This window comes from Amia ocellicauda, chromosome 3 (genome assembly GCF_036373705.1).
Source record: "Amia ocellicauda isolate fAmiCal2 chromosome 3, fAmiCal2.hap1, whole genome shotgun sequence".
Lineage (NCBI taxonomy): Eukaryota > Metazoa > Chordata > Actinopteri > Amiiformes > Amiidae > Amia > Amia ocellicauda.
The window spans coordinates 48,906,694-48,925,045 of NC_089852.1; the positions used below are offsets into that span (position 1 = coordinate 48,906,694).

Below are 18,352 nucleotides of genomic sequence, written 5' to 3' on the forward strand. Positions count from 1 at the left end.
GTTATAAATAAATTGCACTATAAGCAGTACAGTGCACTTTGTTCTGCAAAGATTGTGGCAACAAGTTGTGTATTGATATTTTTGCTGTTGTTTGCAATGCAATACAGTTCTGTTGGAGACACTGTCTGACTTGATTCCAGCATTGTTAAACAGAAGAGTAGTGCTGCAATTCACCCAGTTACACCCAGAGTCTTACCTGTGCTATCAGCTCAAAGGTTGAACCATGACAACTGGACCCAATCCCTGCTCTTGGTCTGCAGTTGGCGCCCCTGGCAAGGTCCAAATCAGATAAGGCTCCCATGATGAATGATGAGTCCCCAGCTACACCTTTCCTTCTCTTTAAGTTCAGTTAATACAATATCTCAGCTTATCTCTTGAAAATGTCTGGTCTGAGGTGTCACATGCTTTTGTTCTAACTGTGATTGTGATGAAGTCATTCTATTTCAGCAAAGCAACACTGTGTCCCTCGGTGACCCACGGCAACTTAGGAAATACTGCTTCCCTATTTCAGGGTTTGTTTTGTTTGTTTTCTTGTAGTAGTGTTTCGCTGCAGTCTAAACTGTGATTACATGTGTTAGATGTTTGCCTACACTTCATTTTCTTTAGGAATGTAAGCAGCAAGATATCTGCAGATGTGCTGACTTGTTTAAGGAAAATTCAGAGAAGACATCTGTCAGCAGAATTCAGTTCATATGGACTGGTGTTCTGTTTCCTTTATTAATATGTATCTTCCATGAGTGGTTTCAGATTTTACAGATGTGCACCATATCCAAGGCATATCTATTATTTACTTCACAATGACTTATATTTATACATAGGTCAACATAAACATAAAGAAAGTGACTCTCTTGTCAGGGTGAGCATGCTTAAAACTGTGTACGTTACACAAAATAAGTAAAGGAGCCAGCTTTTACAGTGGGAAAATCTGCTACGATGTGAAATTTCCTATACAAAACAATCTTATATTTTAATATATACTCAGCAAAAAAGAAATGTCCCTTTTTCAGGACACTGCATTTTGAAGATAATTTTGTAAAAATCCAAATAACTTTACAGATCTTTATTGTAAAGGGTTTAAACAATGTTTTCCATGTTGTTCAATGAACCATAAACAATTAATGAACATGCACCTGTGGAACAGTCGCTAAGACCCTAACAGCTAACAGGTAGGCAATTAAGGTCACAGTAATAAAAACTTAGGACATTAAAGAGACCTTTCTACTGACTCTGAAAAACACTCTGTATTTTATCCATATATGTATTTCAACACTTAAAAGAGATATATGGAAATATATATATTAAATATACCACAAAGGGGGCAGTTTTTGGAATATGAAAGTTATAAGGATCACACATTTGTTCCATATGGATTAGTACTGTTTGGTTACTTAATCTCTTTATTTTTAAGCACATCTATATGAGGGGCCGATCAATTAAAAAATAACAGAAAAAATAAATCATATACCAAGTGGATATTTCACAAAGCAGAAAAAAAAAAACATATGCCAAAGTGGATATATCATATACCAAAGTGGGTATATCATATAGCAGAAACAAAAATTAATATACCAAAGCGGATATATCATACACCAGAAACAATATGTCACGTTGCACAAAAAATATATACCAAAGTGACGTGGTGGAGATATTGGGTTGGACATGTGCAGTGTGCCCAGGTGGTTAGAGATGAGAGTGGATCCTTCACTTTAGAGCCGAATGAGGGAGAAATCGAGTTAATCAAGATACCATCCATGAAGCCTAAATTAAAGTTTACAGTTGTACACTCTGAGGCTAGTATATACTGTGTTCGCTATGTTTTATTGTATGCTGTACTTTATTATTAATAGGCTAATTCGGCATTCGGCTCTAATGCCTGTGACCCTGTGATGGATCCACTCTCTTCTCTAACCACCTGAGCACACTGCGCATGTCCAACCCAACATCTCCACCATGTCACTTTGGTATATATTTTTCGTGAAACGTGACATATTATTTCTGATATATATATTTTTTTGCAGATTGACATATTTTTTCTGGTATATGATATATCCACTTTGGTTTACGTTTTTTTTGTTTTTCTGCTATATGATATATCCACTTTGGTATATGATTTCTTTTTTCTGTTATTTTTTAATTAAACGCCACCTCATACATCTAGGGAAACAAAAGCAAACAAATATATATATATATACACTCACCTAAAGGATTATTAGGAACACCACACTAATACTGTGTTTGACTCCCTTTCGCCTTCAGAACTGCCTTAATTCTACGTGGCATTGATTCAACAAGGTGCTGAAAGCATTCTTTAGAAATGTTGGCCCATATTAATAGGATAGCATCTTGCAGTTGATGGAGATTTGTGGGATGCACATCCAAGGCACGAAGCTCCCGTTCCACCACATCCCAAAGATGCTCTATTGGGTTGAGATCTGGTGACTGTGGGGGCCAGTTTAGTACAGTGAACTTATTGTCATGTTCAAGAAACCAATTTGAAATGATTCGACCTTTGTGACATGGTGCATTATCCTGCTGGAAGTAGCCATCAGAGGATGGGTACATGGTGGTCATAAAGGGATGGACATGGTCAGAAACAATGCTCAGGTAGGCCATGGCATTTAAACGATGCCCAATTGGCACTAAGGGGCCGAAAGTGTGCCAAGAAAACATCCCCCACACCATTACACCACCACCAGCAGCCTGCACAGTGGTAACAAGGCATGATGGATCCATGTTCTCATTCTGTTTACGCCAAATGCTGACTCTACCATCTGAATGTCTCAACAGAAATCGAGACTCATCAGACCAGGCAAAATTTTTCCAGTCTTCAACTGTCCAATTTTGGTGAGCTTGTGCAAATTGTAGCCTCTTTTTCCTATTTGTAGTGGAGATGAGTAGTACCCGGTGGGGTCTTCTGCTGTTGTAGCCCATCCGCCTCAAGGTTGTACGTGTTGTGGCTTCACAAATGCTTTGCTGCATACCTCGGTTGTAACGAGTGGTTATTTCAGTCAAAGTTGCTCTTCTATCAGCTTGAATCAGTCGGCCCATTCTCCTCTGACCTCTAGCATCAACAAGGCATTTTCGCCCACAGGACTGCCGCATACTGGATGTTTTTCCCTTTTCACACCATTCTTTGTAAACCCTAGAAATGGTTGTGCGTGAAAATCCCAGTAACTGAGCAGATTGTGAAATACTCAGACCGGCCCGTCTGGCACCAACAACCATGCCACGCTCAAAATTGCTTAAATCACCTTTCTTTCCCATTCAGACATTCAGTTTGGAGTTCAGGAGATTGTCTTGACCAGGACCACACCCCTAAATGCATTGAAGCAACTGCCATGTGATTGGTTGGTTAGATAATTGCATTAATGAGAAATTGAACAGGTGTTCCTAATAATCCTTTAGGTGAGTGTATATATATGCACATTTGGAAACTGGGAGGCCATTTTTTAATAAAAAAAACTGTCAAAAACAAAGTCTAGATTTGGAGACCAAGACCTAGGGATCTTAGATAACAAAAATATCAAACACACCATCTCTAATAACTTGAATATTCTGCACGGCATTGAAACACCAAGGGTGACATTATTCTGTTGAGTTTTCCATTGGTACGCTGTGGAATGGCATGGCACTCCTCAGTTTAAGTCTCGATACTGTACTATCTTTTACATGGTTCATTTCTATAACTTCACAAATGGCATATATGGAGAGGAATATATGCTAAATACACAAACACATAATATCATGACAAATATATTGCACATACAAAAAGGGGGCAATTTTGTGCCAAAACAACATATAGTTTATATATAAACATATATTATACATATACACATATAAAATACAAATTAGAAATATAACGGGCATATAAATGTAACATATACAGTGAGGGAAAAAAGTATTTGATCCCCTGCTGATTTTGTACATTTGCCCACTGACAAAGAAATGATCAGTCTATAATTTTTATGGTAGGTGTATTTTAACAGTGAGAGACAGAATAACAGCAAAAAAATCAAAAAATTGCATGTTAATGAGGGAAATAAGTATTTGATCCCCTATCAATCAGCAAGATTTCTGGCTCCCAGGTGTCTTTTATACAGGTAACGAGCTGAGATTAGGAGCACTCTCTTAATGGGAGTGCTCCTAATCTCAGCTCGTTACCTGTATAAAAGACACCTGCCACAGAAGCAATCAATCAGATTTCAAACTCTCCACCATGGCCAAGACCAAAGAGCTGTCCAAGGATGACAGGGACAAGATTGTAGACATACATAAGGCTGGAATGGGCTACAAGACCATCGCCAAGCAGCTTGGTGAGAAGGTGACAACAGTTGGTGCGATTATTCGCAAATGGAAGAAACACAAAATAGTCTCCCTCGATCTGGGGCTCCATGCAAGCTCTCACCTCGGGGAGTTTCAATGATCATGAGAACGGTGAGGAATCAGCCCAGAACTACACGGGAGGATCTTGTTAATGATCTCAAGGCAGCTGGGACCATAGTCACCAAGAAAACTATTGGTAACACACTATGCTGTGAAGGACTGAAATCCTGCAGCGCCCGCAAGGTCCCCCTGCTCAAGGAAGCACATGTACAGGCCCGTCTGAAGTTTGCCAATGAACATCTGAATGATTCAGAGGAGAACTGGGTGAAAGTGTTGTGGTCAGATGAGACCAAAATCAAGCTCTTTGGCATCAACTCAACTTGCCGTGTTTGGAGGAGGAGGAATGACCCCAAGAACACCATCCCCACCGTCAAACATGGAGGTGGAAACATTATGCTTTGGGGGTGTTTTTCTGCTAAGGGGACAGGACACCTGCACTGCATCAAAGGGATGATGGACGGGGCCATGTACTGTCAAATCTTGGGTGAGAACCTCCTTCCCTCAGCCAGGGCATTGAAAATGGGTTGTGGATGGGTATTCCAGCATGACAATGACCCAAAACACACAGCCAAGGCAACAAAGGAGTGGCTCAAGAAGAAGGACATTAAGGTCCTGGAGTGGCCTAGCCAGTCTCCAGACCTTAATCCCATAGAAAATCTGTGGAGGGAGCTGAACGTTCGAGTTGCCAAACGTCAGCCTCGAAACCTTAATGACTTGGAGAGGATCTGCAAGGAGGAGTGGGACCAATTCCCTCCTGAGATGTGTGCAAACCTGGTGGCCAACTACAAGAAACGTCTGACCTCTGTGATTGCCAACAAGGGTTTTGCCACCAAGTACTAAGTCGAAGGGGTCAAATACTTATTTCCCTCATTAACATGCAAATCAATTTATAACTTTTTTGAAATGTGTTTTTCTGTATTTTTTTATTGTTATTCTGTCTCTCACTGCTAAAATACACCTACCATTAAAATTATAGAATGATCATTTCTTTGTCAGTGGGCAAACGTACAAAATCAGCAGGGGATCAAATACTTTTTTCCCCCACTGTATACACAGATCAGCCATAACATTATGACCACCTGCCTAATATTGTGTAGGTACCAAAACAGCCCTGACCTCTGAAGGTGTGCTGTGGTATCTGGCACCAAGACGTTAGCAGCAGATCCTTTAAGTCCTGTAAGTTGTGAGGTGGGGCCTCCATGGATCGGACTTGTTTGTCCAGCACATCCCACAGATGCTCGATTGGATTGAGATCTGGGGAATTTGGAGGCCAAGTCAACACCTTGAACTCGTGATTCATCAGACCAGGCCACCTTCTTCCATTGCTCCGTGGTCCAGTTCTGATGCTCACGTGCCCATTGTAGGTGCTTTCGGCAGTGGACAGGGGTCAGCATGGGCAACCTGACTGGTCTGCGGCTACACAGCCCCATATGCAACAAACTGCGATGCACTGTGTGTTCTGACACCTTTCTATCAGAACCAGCACTCACTTTTTCAGCAATTTGAGCTACAGTAGCTCGTCTGTTGGATCAGACCACATGGGCCAACCTTCGCTCCCCATGTGCATCAGTGAGCCTTGGCTGCCCATGACCCTGTCGCCGATTCACAGCTTTTCCTTCCTTGGACCACTTTTGATAGGTACTGAGCACTGCAGACCGGGAACACCCCACAAGAGCTGCAGTTTTGGAGATGCTCTGACCCAGTCGTCTAGCCATCACAATTTGGCCCTTGTCAAAGTCACTCAGATCCTTTCACTTGCCCATTTTTCCTGCTTCTAACACATCAATTTTGAGGACAAAATGTTCACTTGCTGCCTAATATATCCCATCCACTGACAGGTGCCGTGATAATGAGATTATCAGTGTTATTCATGTCACCTGTCAGTGGTCATAATGTTATGGCTTATCGGTGTATATAGTTTAATGTGTGTCAGACATATGTTGTTTCCATATGAGCACACAGTGGTTGACATGTCAAGTTTGACTTGCTTCAAACACATTTTTTTTAAGTGTACATTACCCTCCAGACTCGGCCTAGAAAACACATCTCCACTGTAATATTGCACATATTTGTTCCCACAACCTTTAGGATGGCACTTTGCATCACCTTGGATAGTTTGACATTGTGTCGTGCAAAACAGTTGCCAAGTAATTAGCTCCAAAAAGTTGGTGCTCTCCTTTGTTAGGTTATACGGTAAAGCAGGAGGGAAATGCGCTGCGGACGTGACGTCGCATGTCCCCAGTGGGAGGGACGACAGTCCGTGTCCACAGTGATCGGAGACTGACAGATCCGGCGGAGGAAAACAGAAAGAAGGTAAGGAGCCTGAAACATCACAGGTCTAAATATCCTTTCTAATGTGTCCGCTGGAGTTTTTCTATTGAATGCCAAGTCTGCATTGTTCAGCAGTCACCGCTGCTGCACAGATGTGTGGCAGATGTCATTTCCAAACACAGCAGACGGGATGTAAGGGGACGAAATGCAGTAATACTGAATGACAGAGTAGTGTCTTCACACAAAATGAAGCCGGAACACCGGTGTGGATCTGGATAAAAGCTCCCATTAAACGAATGAAGACGCGGGGATGCAGTGATTTCTGCAGTGGCAACATTTCCCTGTGTAATACTATACCATTGCAGCAATGGGAAGGAGGGCTTCAATATTGATATTTGTATGTGTTTCTGAAGAGAGATGTCTCTGGTCCTGTCTTCATTTTACAGTAACATTAACGCCAGTTTTATAACAAACAGGTCGTTTTCTAAATCCATGCATATACATTAACTGATTGTAGCCTAGTATCATCTGCATGACAGTTCAGACTAGGCCGGATTAGTGTTATTTATATATTTATCATAATAAATAAACAAGTACATAGATAATACAGTGGAACAATCTTGCATTTATTTATTTGTAACCTCATTCTAATATATAAATATCACATAGAAACGGTATATTGTTTAATGCTGATGAATTATTAAAATAAAAGCACAAATGGCCACATAGCCAGAAGGTAGTCGATCAGCTATATGTGTCTGCGCAGTTCAGCCAGAAATGCGACCGTTTGTTTTCAAGATAACGCCCTTCTTATAACAGTTATTCGATGATTCATATATTTTTATATATCTTATAAATGATACCATACTTGGGCTACTTAACAATTGTGTCTGTGTATAGTTGGAAACTGACTTAGCCCGGGGAAAACTAAGGATTTCCAGTTGACTAAAGTATAGGGAAGGTGTGTAAACTACAGTATTCAATGGAGTGACGTCATACATTTACATACACAGAGCATGTCCACTTTTCTAGGCTGAATCAGTGATCAACAAACTCTGACAAATACATTGGTTTTAATACTTGTGACTACGACTTATCTAATGATATCAATGAGACAAATGACTGTGACTAGATGTTATTTTCTTGTGCCAGCTTTTGAAATTGGCATATATTGCACTGGGCCTCTAATGTATGTATGAGAATTGGCAGTGAAGTGGAGGCTCAGGTGACATCGTGGTTTGTTTCTCGCTGGTGGGAGACGCAGGTCTGGTATTGTCTTGACCGCCAGAGTTGACATTCAGTCCTGTCATTGCCCGGCCAGCTGATTTTGCTGATGAATCGCAACTCCATCTGTTCACTAAAACTCAGTGGGTTATGGAGAGGTGAACAGTTTGACCAGTGCACCATTGCTGCATACCATTAATCTGAACATGACTTCCTAATGCTGGGGGGTCATCTGCACTGGAGTACACATTTTAACTGACATTTTAGTAGCTCTGTGGTACGTGAAGCAGCCTGTGACCCTGCTTTGAATACTTTGAATACTGGTTGGATGATAGATGTCATTGTGTCAGGATTGAATACACATGTAGCAGTTGTGTTAGTATTAATATGTTGTTGTTTTTTATAACCTCAAAGCCCTGAAATGCATTTTTATAACATTCAGATGTTCCCCCAAATCGTCATTGAAACCAGCCTGAGGTTTTGTTTTTCTGTTATGTTCTTTCAGCAATATCTGACATGCTCAAGTGTGGAACCCTGTTCTAATCAACAATGAATGCAACATCTCTTATTCTGTCATTTCAGGTGTACCTTGTTAACCGATTTGGGAAAAACAAATAATATTCAAATCATGGCCTTCAGCAAAGGATATCGGATTTATCACAAGCTAGATCCTCCTCCTTACAGTGTGATTGTAGAAACGAGGAACCGGGAAGAATGCCTGATGTTTGAGTCTGGAGCTGTCGCAGTTCTGTGTGAGTACAGTCATCCGATACCCGCCAGTGACTTGCAGCCCTTTTTAAAGCTGTGATCAATCTGTGGGTCTGTGGAGTGCTACCTCTGTGGGATATACACTCACCTAAAGTATTATTAGGAACACCTGTTCAATTTCTCATGCAATTATCTAACCAACCAATCACATGGCAGTTGCTTCAATGCATTTAGGGGTGTGGTCCTGGTCAAGACAATCTCCTGAACTCCAAACTGAATGTCTGAATGGAAAAGAAAGGTGATTTAAGCAATTTTGAGCGTGGCATGGTTGTTGGTGCCAGACGGGCCGGTCTGAGTATTTCACAATCTGCTCAGTTACTGGGATTTTCACGCACAACCATTTCTAGGGTTTACAAAGAATGGTGTGAAAAGGGAAAAACATCCAGTATGCGGCAGTCCTGTGGGCGAAAATGCCTTGTTGATGCTAGAGGTCAGAGGAGAATGGGCCGACTGATTCAAGCTGATAGAAGAGCAACTTTGACTGAAATAACCACTCGTTACAACCGAGGTATGCAGCAAAGCTTTTGTGAAGCCACAACACGTACAACCTTGAGGTGGATGGGCTACAACAGCAGAAGACCCCACCGGGTACCACTCATCTCCACTACAAATAGGAAAAAGAGGCTACAATTTGCACAAGCTCACCAAAATTGGACAGTTGAAGACTGGAAAAATGTTGCCTGGTCTGATGAGTCTCGATTTCTGTTGAGACATTCAAATGGTAGAGTCAGAATTTGGCGTAAACAGAATGAGAACATGGATCCATCATGCCTTGTTACCACTGTGCAGGCTGGTGGTGGTGGTGTAATGGTGTGGGGGATGTTTTCTTGGCACACTTTAGGCCCCTTAGTGCCAATTGGGCATCATTTAAATGCCACGGCCTACCTGAGCATTGTTTCTGACCATGTCCATCCCTTTATGACCACCATGTACCCATCCTCTGATGACTACTTCCAGCAGGATAATGCAGCATGTCACAAAGGTCGAATCATTTCAAATTGGTTTCTTGAACATGACAATGAGTTCACTGTACTAAACTGGCCCCCACAGTCACCAGATCTCAACCCAATAGAGCATCTTTGGGATGTGGTGGAACGGGAGCTTCGTGCCCTGGATGTGCATCCCACAAATCTCCATCAACTGCAAGATGCTATCCTATCAATATGGGCCAACATTTCTAAAGAATGCTTTCAGCACCTTGTTGAATCAATGCCACGTAGAATTAAGGCAGTTCTGAAGGCGAAAGGGGGTCAAACACAGTATTAGTATGGTGTTCCTAATAATCCTTTAGGTGAGTGTATAAGAGTTAGGTCTAAAGATGTACGCTCATATTACTTTGAAAAGCAATTCTTACTGTTGAATGCCTACAGATACAAAATGTGCAAAATCAGTGTAACATTGTAAAATGGCAGTAAGTAGCAGAGATAAAGAAGGTCATTGATGATATATATCGTATGATATTATACTGAAATGTTAATCTTCTGAATGCATTATAGGCCGATATAAAGGACTGACACTTAATTCTATTTAATTCTACAGGTAGAAATCAAAATACCCCTGTAGAAGCTAGATAAGTGACCCGTAATGCAGGCCAATATGTTTTCTCATTAATGAAGATAGAGCGCCCTGTTGCATATGTTCCCCTGACATATAACACAGATTTTTGATAATTTTTTTCTTCCTAAATTTGACATTACCGCTGAACAGAGTCTGCAATGTAAATAGAATTACCGAAACAGCCCACGATAATGTCGAAGTCATGCAAAGCTCTTACATTCAGTTGTGTTATTATTAATGGAGGAGGAAGGGGGCTGTGACAGGCTGGGGAAAAGATGCTGGAAATCAGTGAAGAGAGCAGTATTTGTACATCATTCAGAGCTGAACCTCAGGATATGAAAATGTACACAAGGATATACTGTGATGATCCTTTGAGTTTCTTGAGGAAAAAAGTCGTAAAAGCAGTAAAGGATGGTCCTTCACTATCTGCTAAATCTAATATTTTGTTGTGTTAGGTTCCCTTAATCCCTGTGTCGCAGGTACTATGAGAGTGGATTGTTTAGAAAACTAAGTCAACTGAATCATCTCTTCTTGTTTGTCAAAGGATTAACTTTTTATAAAAGGATCCTTTGCTTTATCCTGCCTTTCTTGCCCCTCGAAACCATTGCTCACCTTGTTTATAGTGGGATTATTCAAATGTCTTATTGCCACAGCATTTCCTAGAGCCATACACCCACCTGTCCTTTGCCATTTCTGTCTGACCTCTCTTTCCTGAATTTCTTTCTGCTGTATTCCTTTACCTGAATCCAGGAACATTCTTTTATGAACATCCATTTTCTCAGCTTTTCTCAGCAAGCCTCAATGCCCAACAATGCATATGTTTACTTAAATTGCTCTAATATACGTTTGAGAACTTTAGACTGTTATTATTTATACCCCCCCACCCACACACACATAATATGTATAATAATCATTGCCTTTAATGATCCACTGCTGGATGACGGCAAGATGTTTCAGCTGTTTCGATGTACTGCATCTCTTTTCCAGATCAGGCCAGCAAAGCTCCATATTTCATCTTCCCATCTTTTATGTGGTCTTCTTCTAGGTCTTTTGTCATATCTTGAGACCCATTCTATAGTTCATTTTTTCCATCTTCATCCCGATCTTCTGCAATGTGTTCAGCCTCCAGCCCTTGCCATTTCAAAATGTTCACTCTTTCAATGATGGCAACTACTTTTGTTTGTTCTCGGCTCCATTTATACATTTTTCTCTTTTCTTGTTTTTTTTTGGTCTTTTAGTGACAAGGTTTCACAAGGTTCTCTCTCTCTATATACATATATAGATGTATAGTAATCCACTTAAAGGTCAACTGAAGAAGATTTTATTAAAATAATAGTGATTGACTTCTCAGGACAGCTACGTTTTATAAATGTTATATATGACTGTCACGTAATAGGAGAGTTCAGGTTCTTGGATGGTCTTAACAATTAACATGAATTATTTATTAATGTGTAGAGCTCTTGAAGGAGATAAAGCAACAGCACAAAATCATAATACTTGTAAGGAAATTGTGTATTTTTTTCTTTTCTTTAAAGATATTATCTAATGTCTTAATATCGCTGATCCAATTAAAACAAATCTTACTTGTTTGGTTTAATACATTTTATATACCTGGATCAGATGTATTTTTAGCATCTATCTTTTAAATATGTAAATAAATGATGACGATGATGTTAGTGTTTAAATAAATTAAGTAGCAACTGGTAAATCACTCATTTCGAGTTCCAAAAAATGGGCAAGAGTCAAAATGTTTAACAAGTGCCCAAAGATTTCTGTGAGCTGCAATGTAATAAATAATATATGAATCTGCCTTTTAAATATTTTCTTTATATAGCTGCAGCAGAGAAGGATGCTATTAAAAGTACATACACTAAGATGCTGGATGCCTATGGGATCTTGGGAGTGTTAAGACTTAACCTTGGTGAGTCATTGTTGTTAAAATATTCATGTTGACACCCATTCTTCAGTGTGCAATTATTTTATCTTTCTGTGAGGTCTTTATATTGCGTGCAGCGTCATTATTTGAGAATCAAATTCACTATTGACTTTGTTTCCACCTTTATGGAAACTGGTGTACTTTGAGCTCCGAAGTCTTACACATTTATAGGTAATTAGAGCTGTAGCTAATTCCTGTTCATGTGCAGGCAAAGGGCCCATATTGTAACACACATAAAAAAATGTCCCTATATAGGGGTTGAAAATAAAATAAAGGGTTATTTGAGTATGATTAAAACTTAATATGTGTAATTGTAGCAAATAAATGGGTCAACAGCCCTTGAATTACAAGGATTTCAAGTGTTCCGTTGACAGTGTGCGAAAAAACATTTAATCCCTCCTTTTTGTGAAACTGGGAAATTCAAATCATGAAATAATCACTAAACAATACATGTTTTTCAAAAGCTCAGAGAAGAGACTCTGAAGTTATTATATTTAAGAACAATAAGTTGGAGAACTGTGTAAAATTCACTTCCTAAAAGCAGCCACAGATTCAAAAAATCAATATCCTTCTCTTCCCTTCCAAATTGTTTATTTCTGTCCTTGTGGCCCACCTTGTTAATTTTTAAAAGTGTGATGTCACAGTAAACCATAAACCCAAAGTACTATTAGATACTCATACTTGACCTTTGCCCTCCGTCTCCACTCCGTTTCTCCACAGGTGATGCCATGCTCCACAGCCTGGTTCTGGTCTCGGGGTGCATGTCCGTTGGCAAGGTCCAAGACTCCGAAGTCTTCCGAGTCACTTCGACCGAATTTGTCTCCCTGAGGAACGACCCTACGGATGAAGACCGCATCTCGGACGTGCGGAAGGTCCTGCACTCGGGCAGCTTCTACTTCGCGTGGTCGGCCAGCGGAGTCAGCATGGATCTGAGTCTGAACGCCCACCGCAGGATAAAGAAGGACACCACGGACAACCGCTTCTTTTGGTGAGTTTTCAGGTCTGTTACATTTTGACAAATTTATATTTGTTTTTCCCACCAATTGTGAATAAGTAAAGCTGTACTAGACTTATTTTTTTCTGCATTGTGTCTAGTATAATTACTTGCTTGAAGAGGTTATAATCGATATTATGTCAATGCAATTTATAGGAGTCTGATGTAAATGTGTTTATTCTTTAAGACACAGGAGTGAAAAAAATAATGTACAATGGCTGCAGTAATTATTTTGTTAAATGGAAAGTAATGCATGGGGTGCATGATGGGTAAAATGGTTTTCAGTGGAATGCTTTCAGAACTTGAACATGTGAATTTGTATTAATAAGCATTATAGCCAAAAACATAGTTCTGTGCAGACTAGAAACATTCAGTTTTCTGTTAAGAAGGCGTTTACTGTCAACATCCCAAGCTGGCACATGTCAAAGGGTTGACTGGATATATTTTGTGGAGAGCTTTTTATACTCAGTGTCTAAATGTTTTACTGTTTCCGTCTGTAGTATTAGCAAGACAGGTTGAGTGAAGGAAATCTAATAACCTGAAAGATTGCCTTTGATTTCACACAGAAATACAGAGAGGCCCTCTTTGTCGGTGTCAGAAAACACAACACTGGCACCTCTGAAATCACTCAACTAGTGGATTGTAAAAACTTGCACCACGGATAAGAAATGCATCCGCAGGAGTTTAAGAAATCCTGAGATCGTGTAAGGCTGCCAAGAAAGGCCTCGTGAGGAAGGCAGTGCCAGCACCGGCAGATGTATAATCTGATTGCTGCAGAACAACTGAGGAGGAACAGGCTCCTCATTGGCTAATGAAGCAGTCTCCTCCGTCGCCACTAAGTGTTTTGCCCAAAACACACTCCCCAGACTGTGAGACATCAATCACACTGCACCCACGTTATATGTACCATTTTAACAAGCTTTCTGAAGATTGGATAGGTTATATTCAATTAGTACATCTACAAGCACATAGTATTTTCAATATCTTTGTATTCTGAATACTCCTTACATCAGCAGGAATTACTGCAAATTGTCATAGTAGCATTGCATCACTGAAGGACAATGCAGTGCTGTATATAATATGCAAATATTCTATTTCGGGAGTAGCTGACCTGTTGTGCATGATATCAAAATTGAGAAATGCAAACCAGTTTGGACGTGTTCTCAATTCATTTCAGAAGTTTTACGGGGCTTGCTCTTCTTGCAGAAGCCAGGAAACAAAGTGTCTCCTTTTCCTGTTCCCTTTTTGTTTCTAGTTTACAGCTAGTGCAAAATGCAGCCACCTGAATTGCATCCAATACGAAGTGCATTGATTCAGTCTCTACTGGATTCCAATGGGTTTTAAGTTGACTTGTTGCCCTGGGATATTTGCTGACCTGGTGATTTTGTAGCAGTGTTGGGATCTTGGCTGTGTACCCTGGGTGGGCCTACTACTAAGTAATTTTGCTCCAAGTCTGTGGAACACTATACCAGCTCTCTTAAAGCATTTATTTTTGTATTATGTGTATATTGCTTTTTATTCCTGAGGCACTCTATAGACTTGGCAACTACTTTCATTTTCTAAAGTGATTTGATATGCCTGGGCATGATAAGCAACCAAATAAATTCAGTTCTTTTTATATTTTTATAAGTTGGAAAGCTCTTGCTATACTGTTTACTTAATACTGTTGGTTAAAGGTACTTTAATACATGGTGTGGAGATATTTCCTTGTTAAGGACAATGGCACAGATTAATATAAATTACATCTGTTAGCAGTTTGAATTTAGCTCTTTAAATCAAGATTTACAAACAAATCTGTTTTAAATATCTCTCTCTCGCTATATATATATATATATATATATATATATATATATATATATGGGAAATTAATAATGAAAGATGAAAATCAATAATGATCAAATGCATAACTAAAAAGCGAAGTTGAGTTTTTCCTATTATAGAATAGTATTACTGCTTAAAGTATTTGAAAACATGAATAGAACAGCCTGTTAGATTTTATAAAGAGCTGTCATTGGATTGATGTTGCTGTGGAAACTGAATCGAAAATAACCACAAACAGGAAGTGTGCTTTATTTCCAATATCCTCATTTGTCAGAGTCAAAATTAGATTTTTTTAATCAGATTAAAATTTGAGCAAAATATTTGTCTGGATGTAAGGGTGTAAATATGTATTAAGAAAAAAAAATCTTCTTGTAAATATGACTGTTTTTACTTTTTAATGTATAGCCTATATTTGTAGAGACTTTATGTAGTGCCGTTCTTCCTGTTTTTTGAGCTCTTAATGCCAAAATGGATAATAAACACTGTGGGAAGAATTGGTGAGCAAATTAACACTAAAATGATAATCACCTTAATAACAAATAAGGTGCAATTGTACTTACTTATCACGGTACATATGTGTAATGTGTATGCTATAAATAACTTACTAAGAAAACCAATAATATCTCCTATAGGTATGCATAAGTCAGTTCAATAGCTCTGTTAGCTGGTGACAGTTGTGAAACCTTTGCTAATAGAGGAAGTAAAAAAAGTGGGTAGATTTATTTGAGTATTGGAGCTGCGTTTACAAATAAACAATATAAAATATAGAAGTGCATTTTTACTCTAGTTTTAGTGGTGATTGCTAATACCAAAAGTTGCCATGACACATACAGCATACTTTGTCTTTTGCTCTGTTTATTGTGTGGTTGAAAGCCACCTCTGTTCTGGGGACAAACGCCTCTCACAAACATGTTCAGTGTTGCAGTGTTGTGTGGGACTTTTTTTTTAATGTATTCAGTTCTTTTAATGGAAAGCCTTAATGAATTAATTACAGTACAAGTGCTGCTGAAAGCCTGTTTTACTGTGTTTAATTTGTGGTTGACTCGATTTTGATTTGTGGTTAGCCCCTGAAGTAATGGCACGCGTGACGTACACCTAAATACACCCTTCTTAAACTGACAACCTTGGTATTGAAAAGTACCCATAGAGGCTAATCATCTTCTAAGTGAAAAAAAAAGTGTCTTATGTATTCAGGGCATTGTAACTGTGGTCATCTACAGTAGTGAAAAAAGCTCAGAGAGTGGACAAAAGAGACATTTTCAGGGTTTGCTCTTTCACCAAGATTATTATTAGTAAATAAATGTGTTCTTTGTTGGTGGCTTTGACAGGAACCAGTCTTTACACCTTCACCTGAAGCACTACGGAGTGAACTGTGACGACTGGCTGCTGAGGTTGATGTGTGGAGGGGTGGAGGTCCGGACCATTTATGCCGGGCACAAGCAGGCCAAAGCCTGTGTCATTTCCCGACTGAGCTCCGAAAGAGCTGGGACGCGCTTTAACGTGCGGGGAACCAACGACGATGGCCAGGTGGCTAACTTTGTGGAGACGGAGCAGGTACACTTCCCCATTTACTCTCTCTTCTCTTCCAATTCAAACCACTGTGATTTTTTTGGTTGCTTTTTTAGATACTCCCCATCCACATCCCCCTCCCCCAATATTAAAATGTTAAATCACGTCAATGGAATTTCCTTCTTCTTTTATTATAGACATCTAGCTTGTTATTTTTTTTTTATCTCACTTGGTATTTTGTATCTATCAATCTGCAGATTATTTTCTTGGACGACTGTGTGTCCTCTTTCATACAAATCCGTGGATCTATTCCACTGTTCTGGGAGCAACCAGGTATTCAGGTAACGATGCATTTCCTCTTTTGCAAGACATAAAGCGTCATTTGAATTCTCACAGCACATTTATTTTAGTCTTTCAGGAACAGTAGTAGGTCCTCATTTTATTCAAGTTGTCTTTACTTCAATTCTTCTTCTCCTTCCCTTAATTGAGTGTTAATTGAGTCAGAGCCAAAAATGTAAAGTCAAACGTCATTGAGAAACAATACTGCCAGACAAAGTTCTTCAATTCCAGTCTGAAAAGCTAGTGTTTTCTGGTTTCCATTCCACATGAGTACGTTTATACTGTTTCCATCACTTGCTTAACCAGATTAGGTTTATACCGGTGAATCAGGTGCTTATGTGAAGAGACCAGTAAAACCAGCTGCACCATGGCCTTTAGGGCACAAAATTGAAAATCCCCACTGTATGCCTTTGACCGATGTATCCAGTCCATTTTGTGGAACACACATTGACTCTCACACCAACGAGTAATGCCTTTGTATTCATGCCATCAGAAAAAGTCATACATTCAAGGAATATTGTTTCATGTGAATCGAAATCATCATGCAGAAACCGAGGAAGGAGATGAAACCCTGCACCTGGTATTTGGACGTTTAACTCCTGTAAAATCTTCTGCTGGTGACGGCTCTATAGCTTAGTAATACAGTGCAATGTCATAAATCCAAATCCTGGCTTAGTAGGACCAAGCTGGGTTCTCTGAAAAAATCTGATTGTCCACCATGCATTAATTATAGCTAGGGTGTTGTGTTGATCTTGACTTGGCTTTATTACCTGTGTTTCACTCCTCTAGCACCAAGAGGCCGATTCTCTTGAGCAAGCATTCACAATCATCCCATTGCAGTAATTGCGTAATCAATCTCTATCAGTGATTTTATTACTACCAATTAAGCTCAATCTCACAAACACAGCATTGTACGTCGCTCCTCACACTTCTTTAAGAACGCGTCTGATTTGTTCAATAGTATTACAGACAAGGCATCAATAAATTAAAACAACAAACATATCTAATTGTCAACAGAAGAGTCTAGATTTTGTATTAGTGGATGAAAAATACTATAGTCAGGAAATAAATGACAGCCGTACAGTAATGTCAAACAAAATAAAGCACTGGAGTGTCACTTAGTTTAATTAATACAACGTCGAGTGCATTATAGTTTACTATTGAATTGAAGCATTATTGGTTAACCTTTATTTAATGGATTGTGTGAAAACATGCCTGTATCAAGAAATACTTTTTTTTTGTATCCATGAGGCTGCTGACAACTGGCAAATACTTTTCAGCCTTACGTGTTGAACTGGTAAATCATCTTTCAGCTTTAATTTAAATTTCATTCAGTGACATTCCACTCACATTCTTCAGGTCTTTGTCCATTTTTGATTAAAACTCTGCATCAAACTGCAAACCTGTTGTGGGAAACTAGCTGAATTAATATTTGCATTATTATTATTATTATTATTGTTGTTGTTTACTTAACAATAACAACCTCTAGAGCTAGTTACCTCTTAAGCCAGTGCTTGGTATATACATTCATTCAATCATAACGGGCCGCT

General features: G+C 39.3%; 1 protein-coding gene across 4 annotated transcripts in view; it reads left to right on the forward strand.

Annotated features, from left to right (window-relative positions):
- The first annotated feature begins 6,629 nt into the window (after window positions 1–6,629).
- The window catches only part of synj1 (synaptojanin 1), a 39,600-nt gene continuing 27,877 nt past the window's right edge, over window positions 6,630–18,352 (forward strand). For 3 of the 4 annotated variants that reach the window (XM_066699820.1, XM_066699822.1, XM_066699821.1), the window contains exons 1-6: window positions 6,630–6,696; window positions 8,461–8,630; window positions 12,038–12,124; window positions 12,860–13,127; window positions 16,283–16,508; window positions 16,721–16,804. In XM_066699820.1, coding sequence (XP_066555917.1) covers window positions 8,507–8,630; window positions 12,038–12,124; window positions 12,860–13,127; window positions 16,283–16,508; window positions 16,721–16,804 — 789 coding nt within the window. In that variant the 5' untranslated portion in view covers window positions 6,630–6,696; window positions 8,461–8,506. Of the gene's footprint in view, window positions 6,697–8,460; window positions 8,631–12,037; window positions 12,125–12,859; window positions 13,128–16,282; window positions 16,509–16,720; window positions 16,805–17,295; window positions 17,383–18,352 lie in introns of all 4 variants that reach the window. The other variant, XM_066699819.1, reaches the window with a different exon arrangement.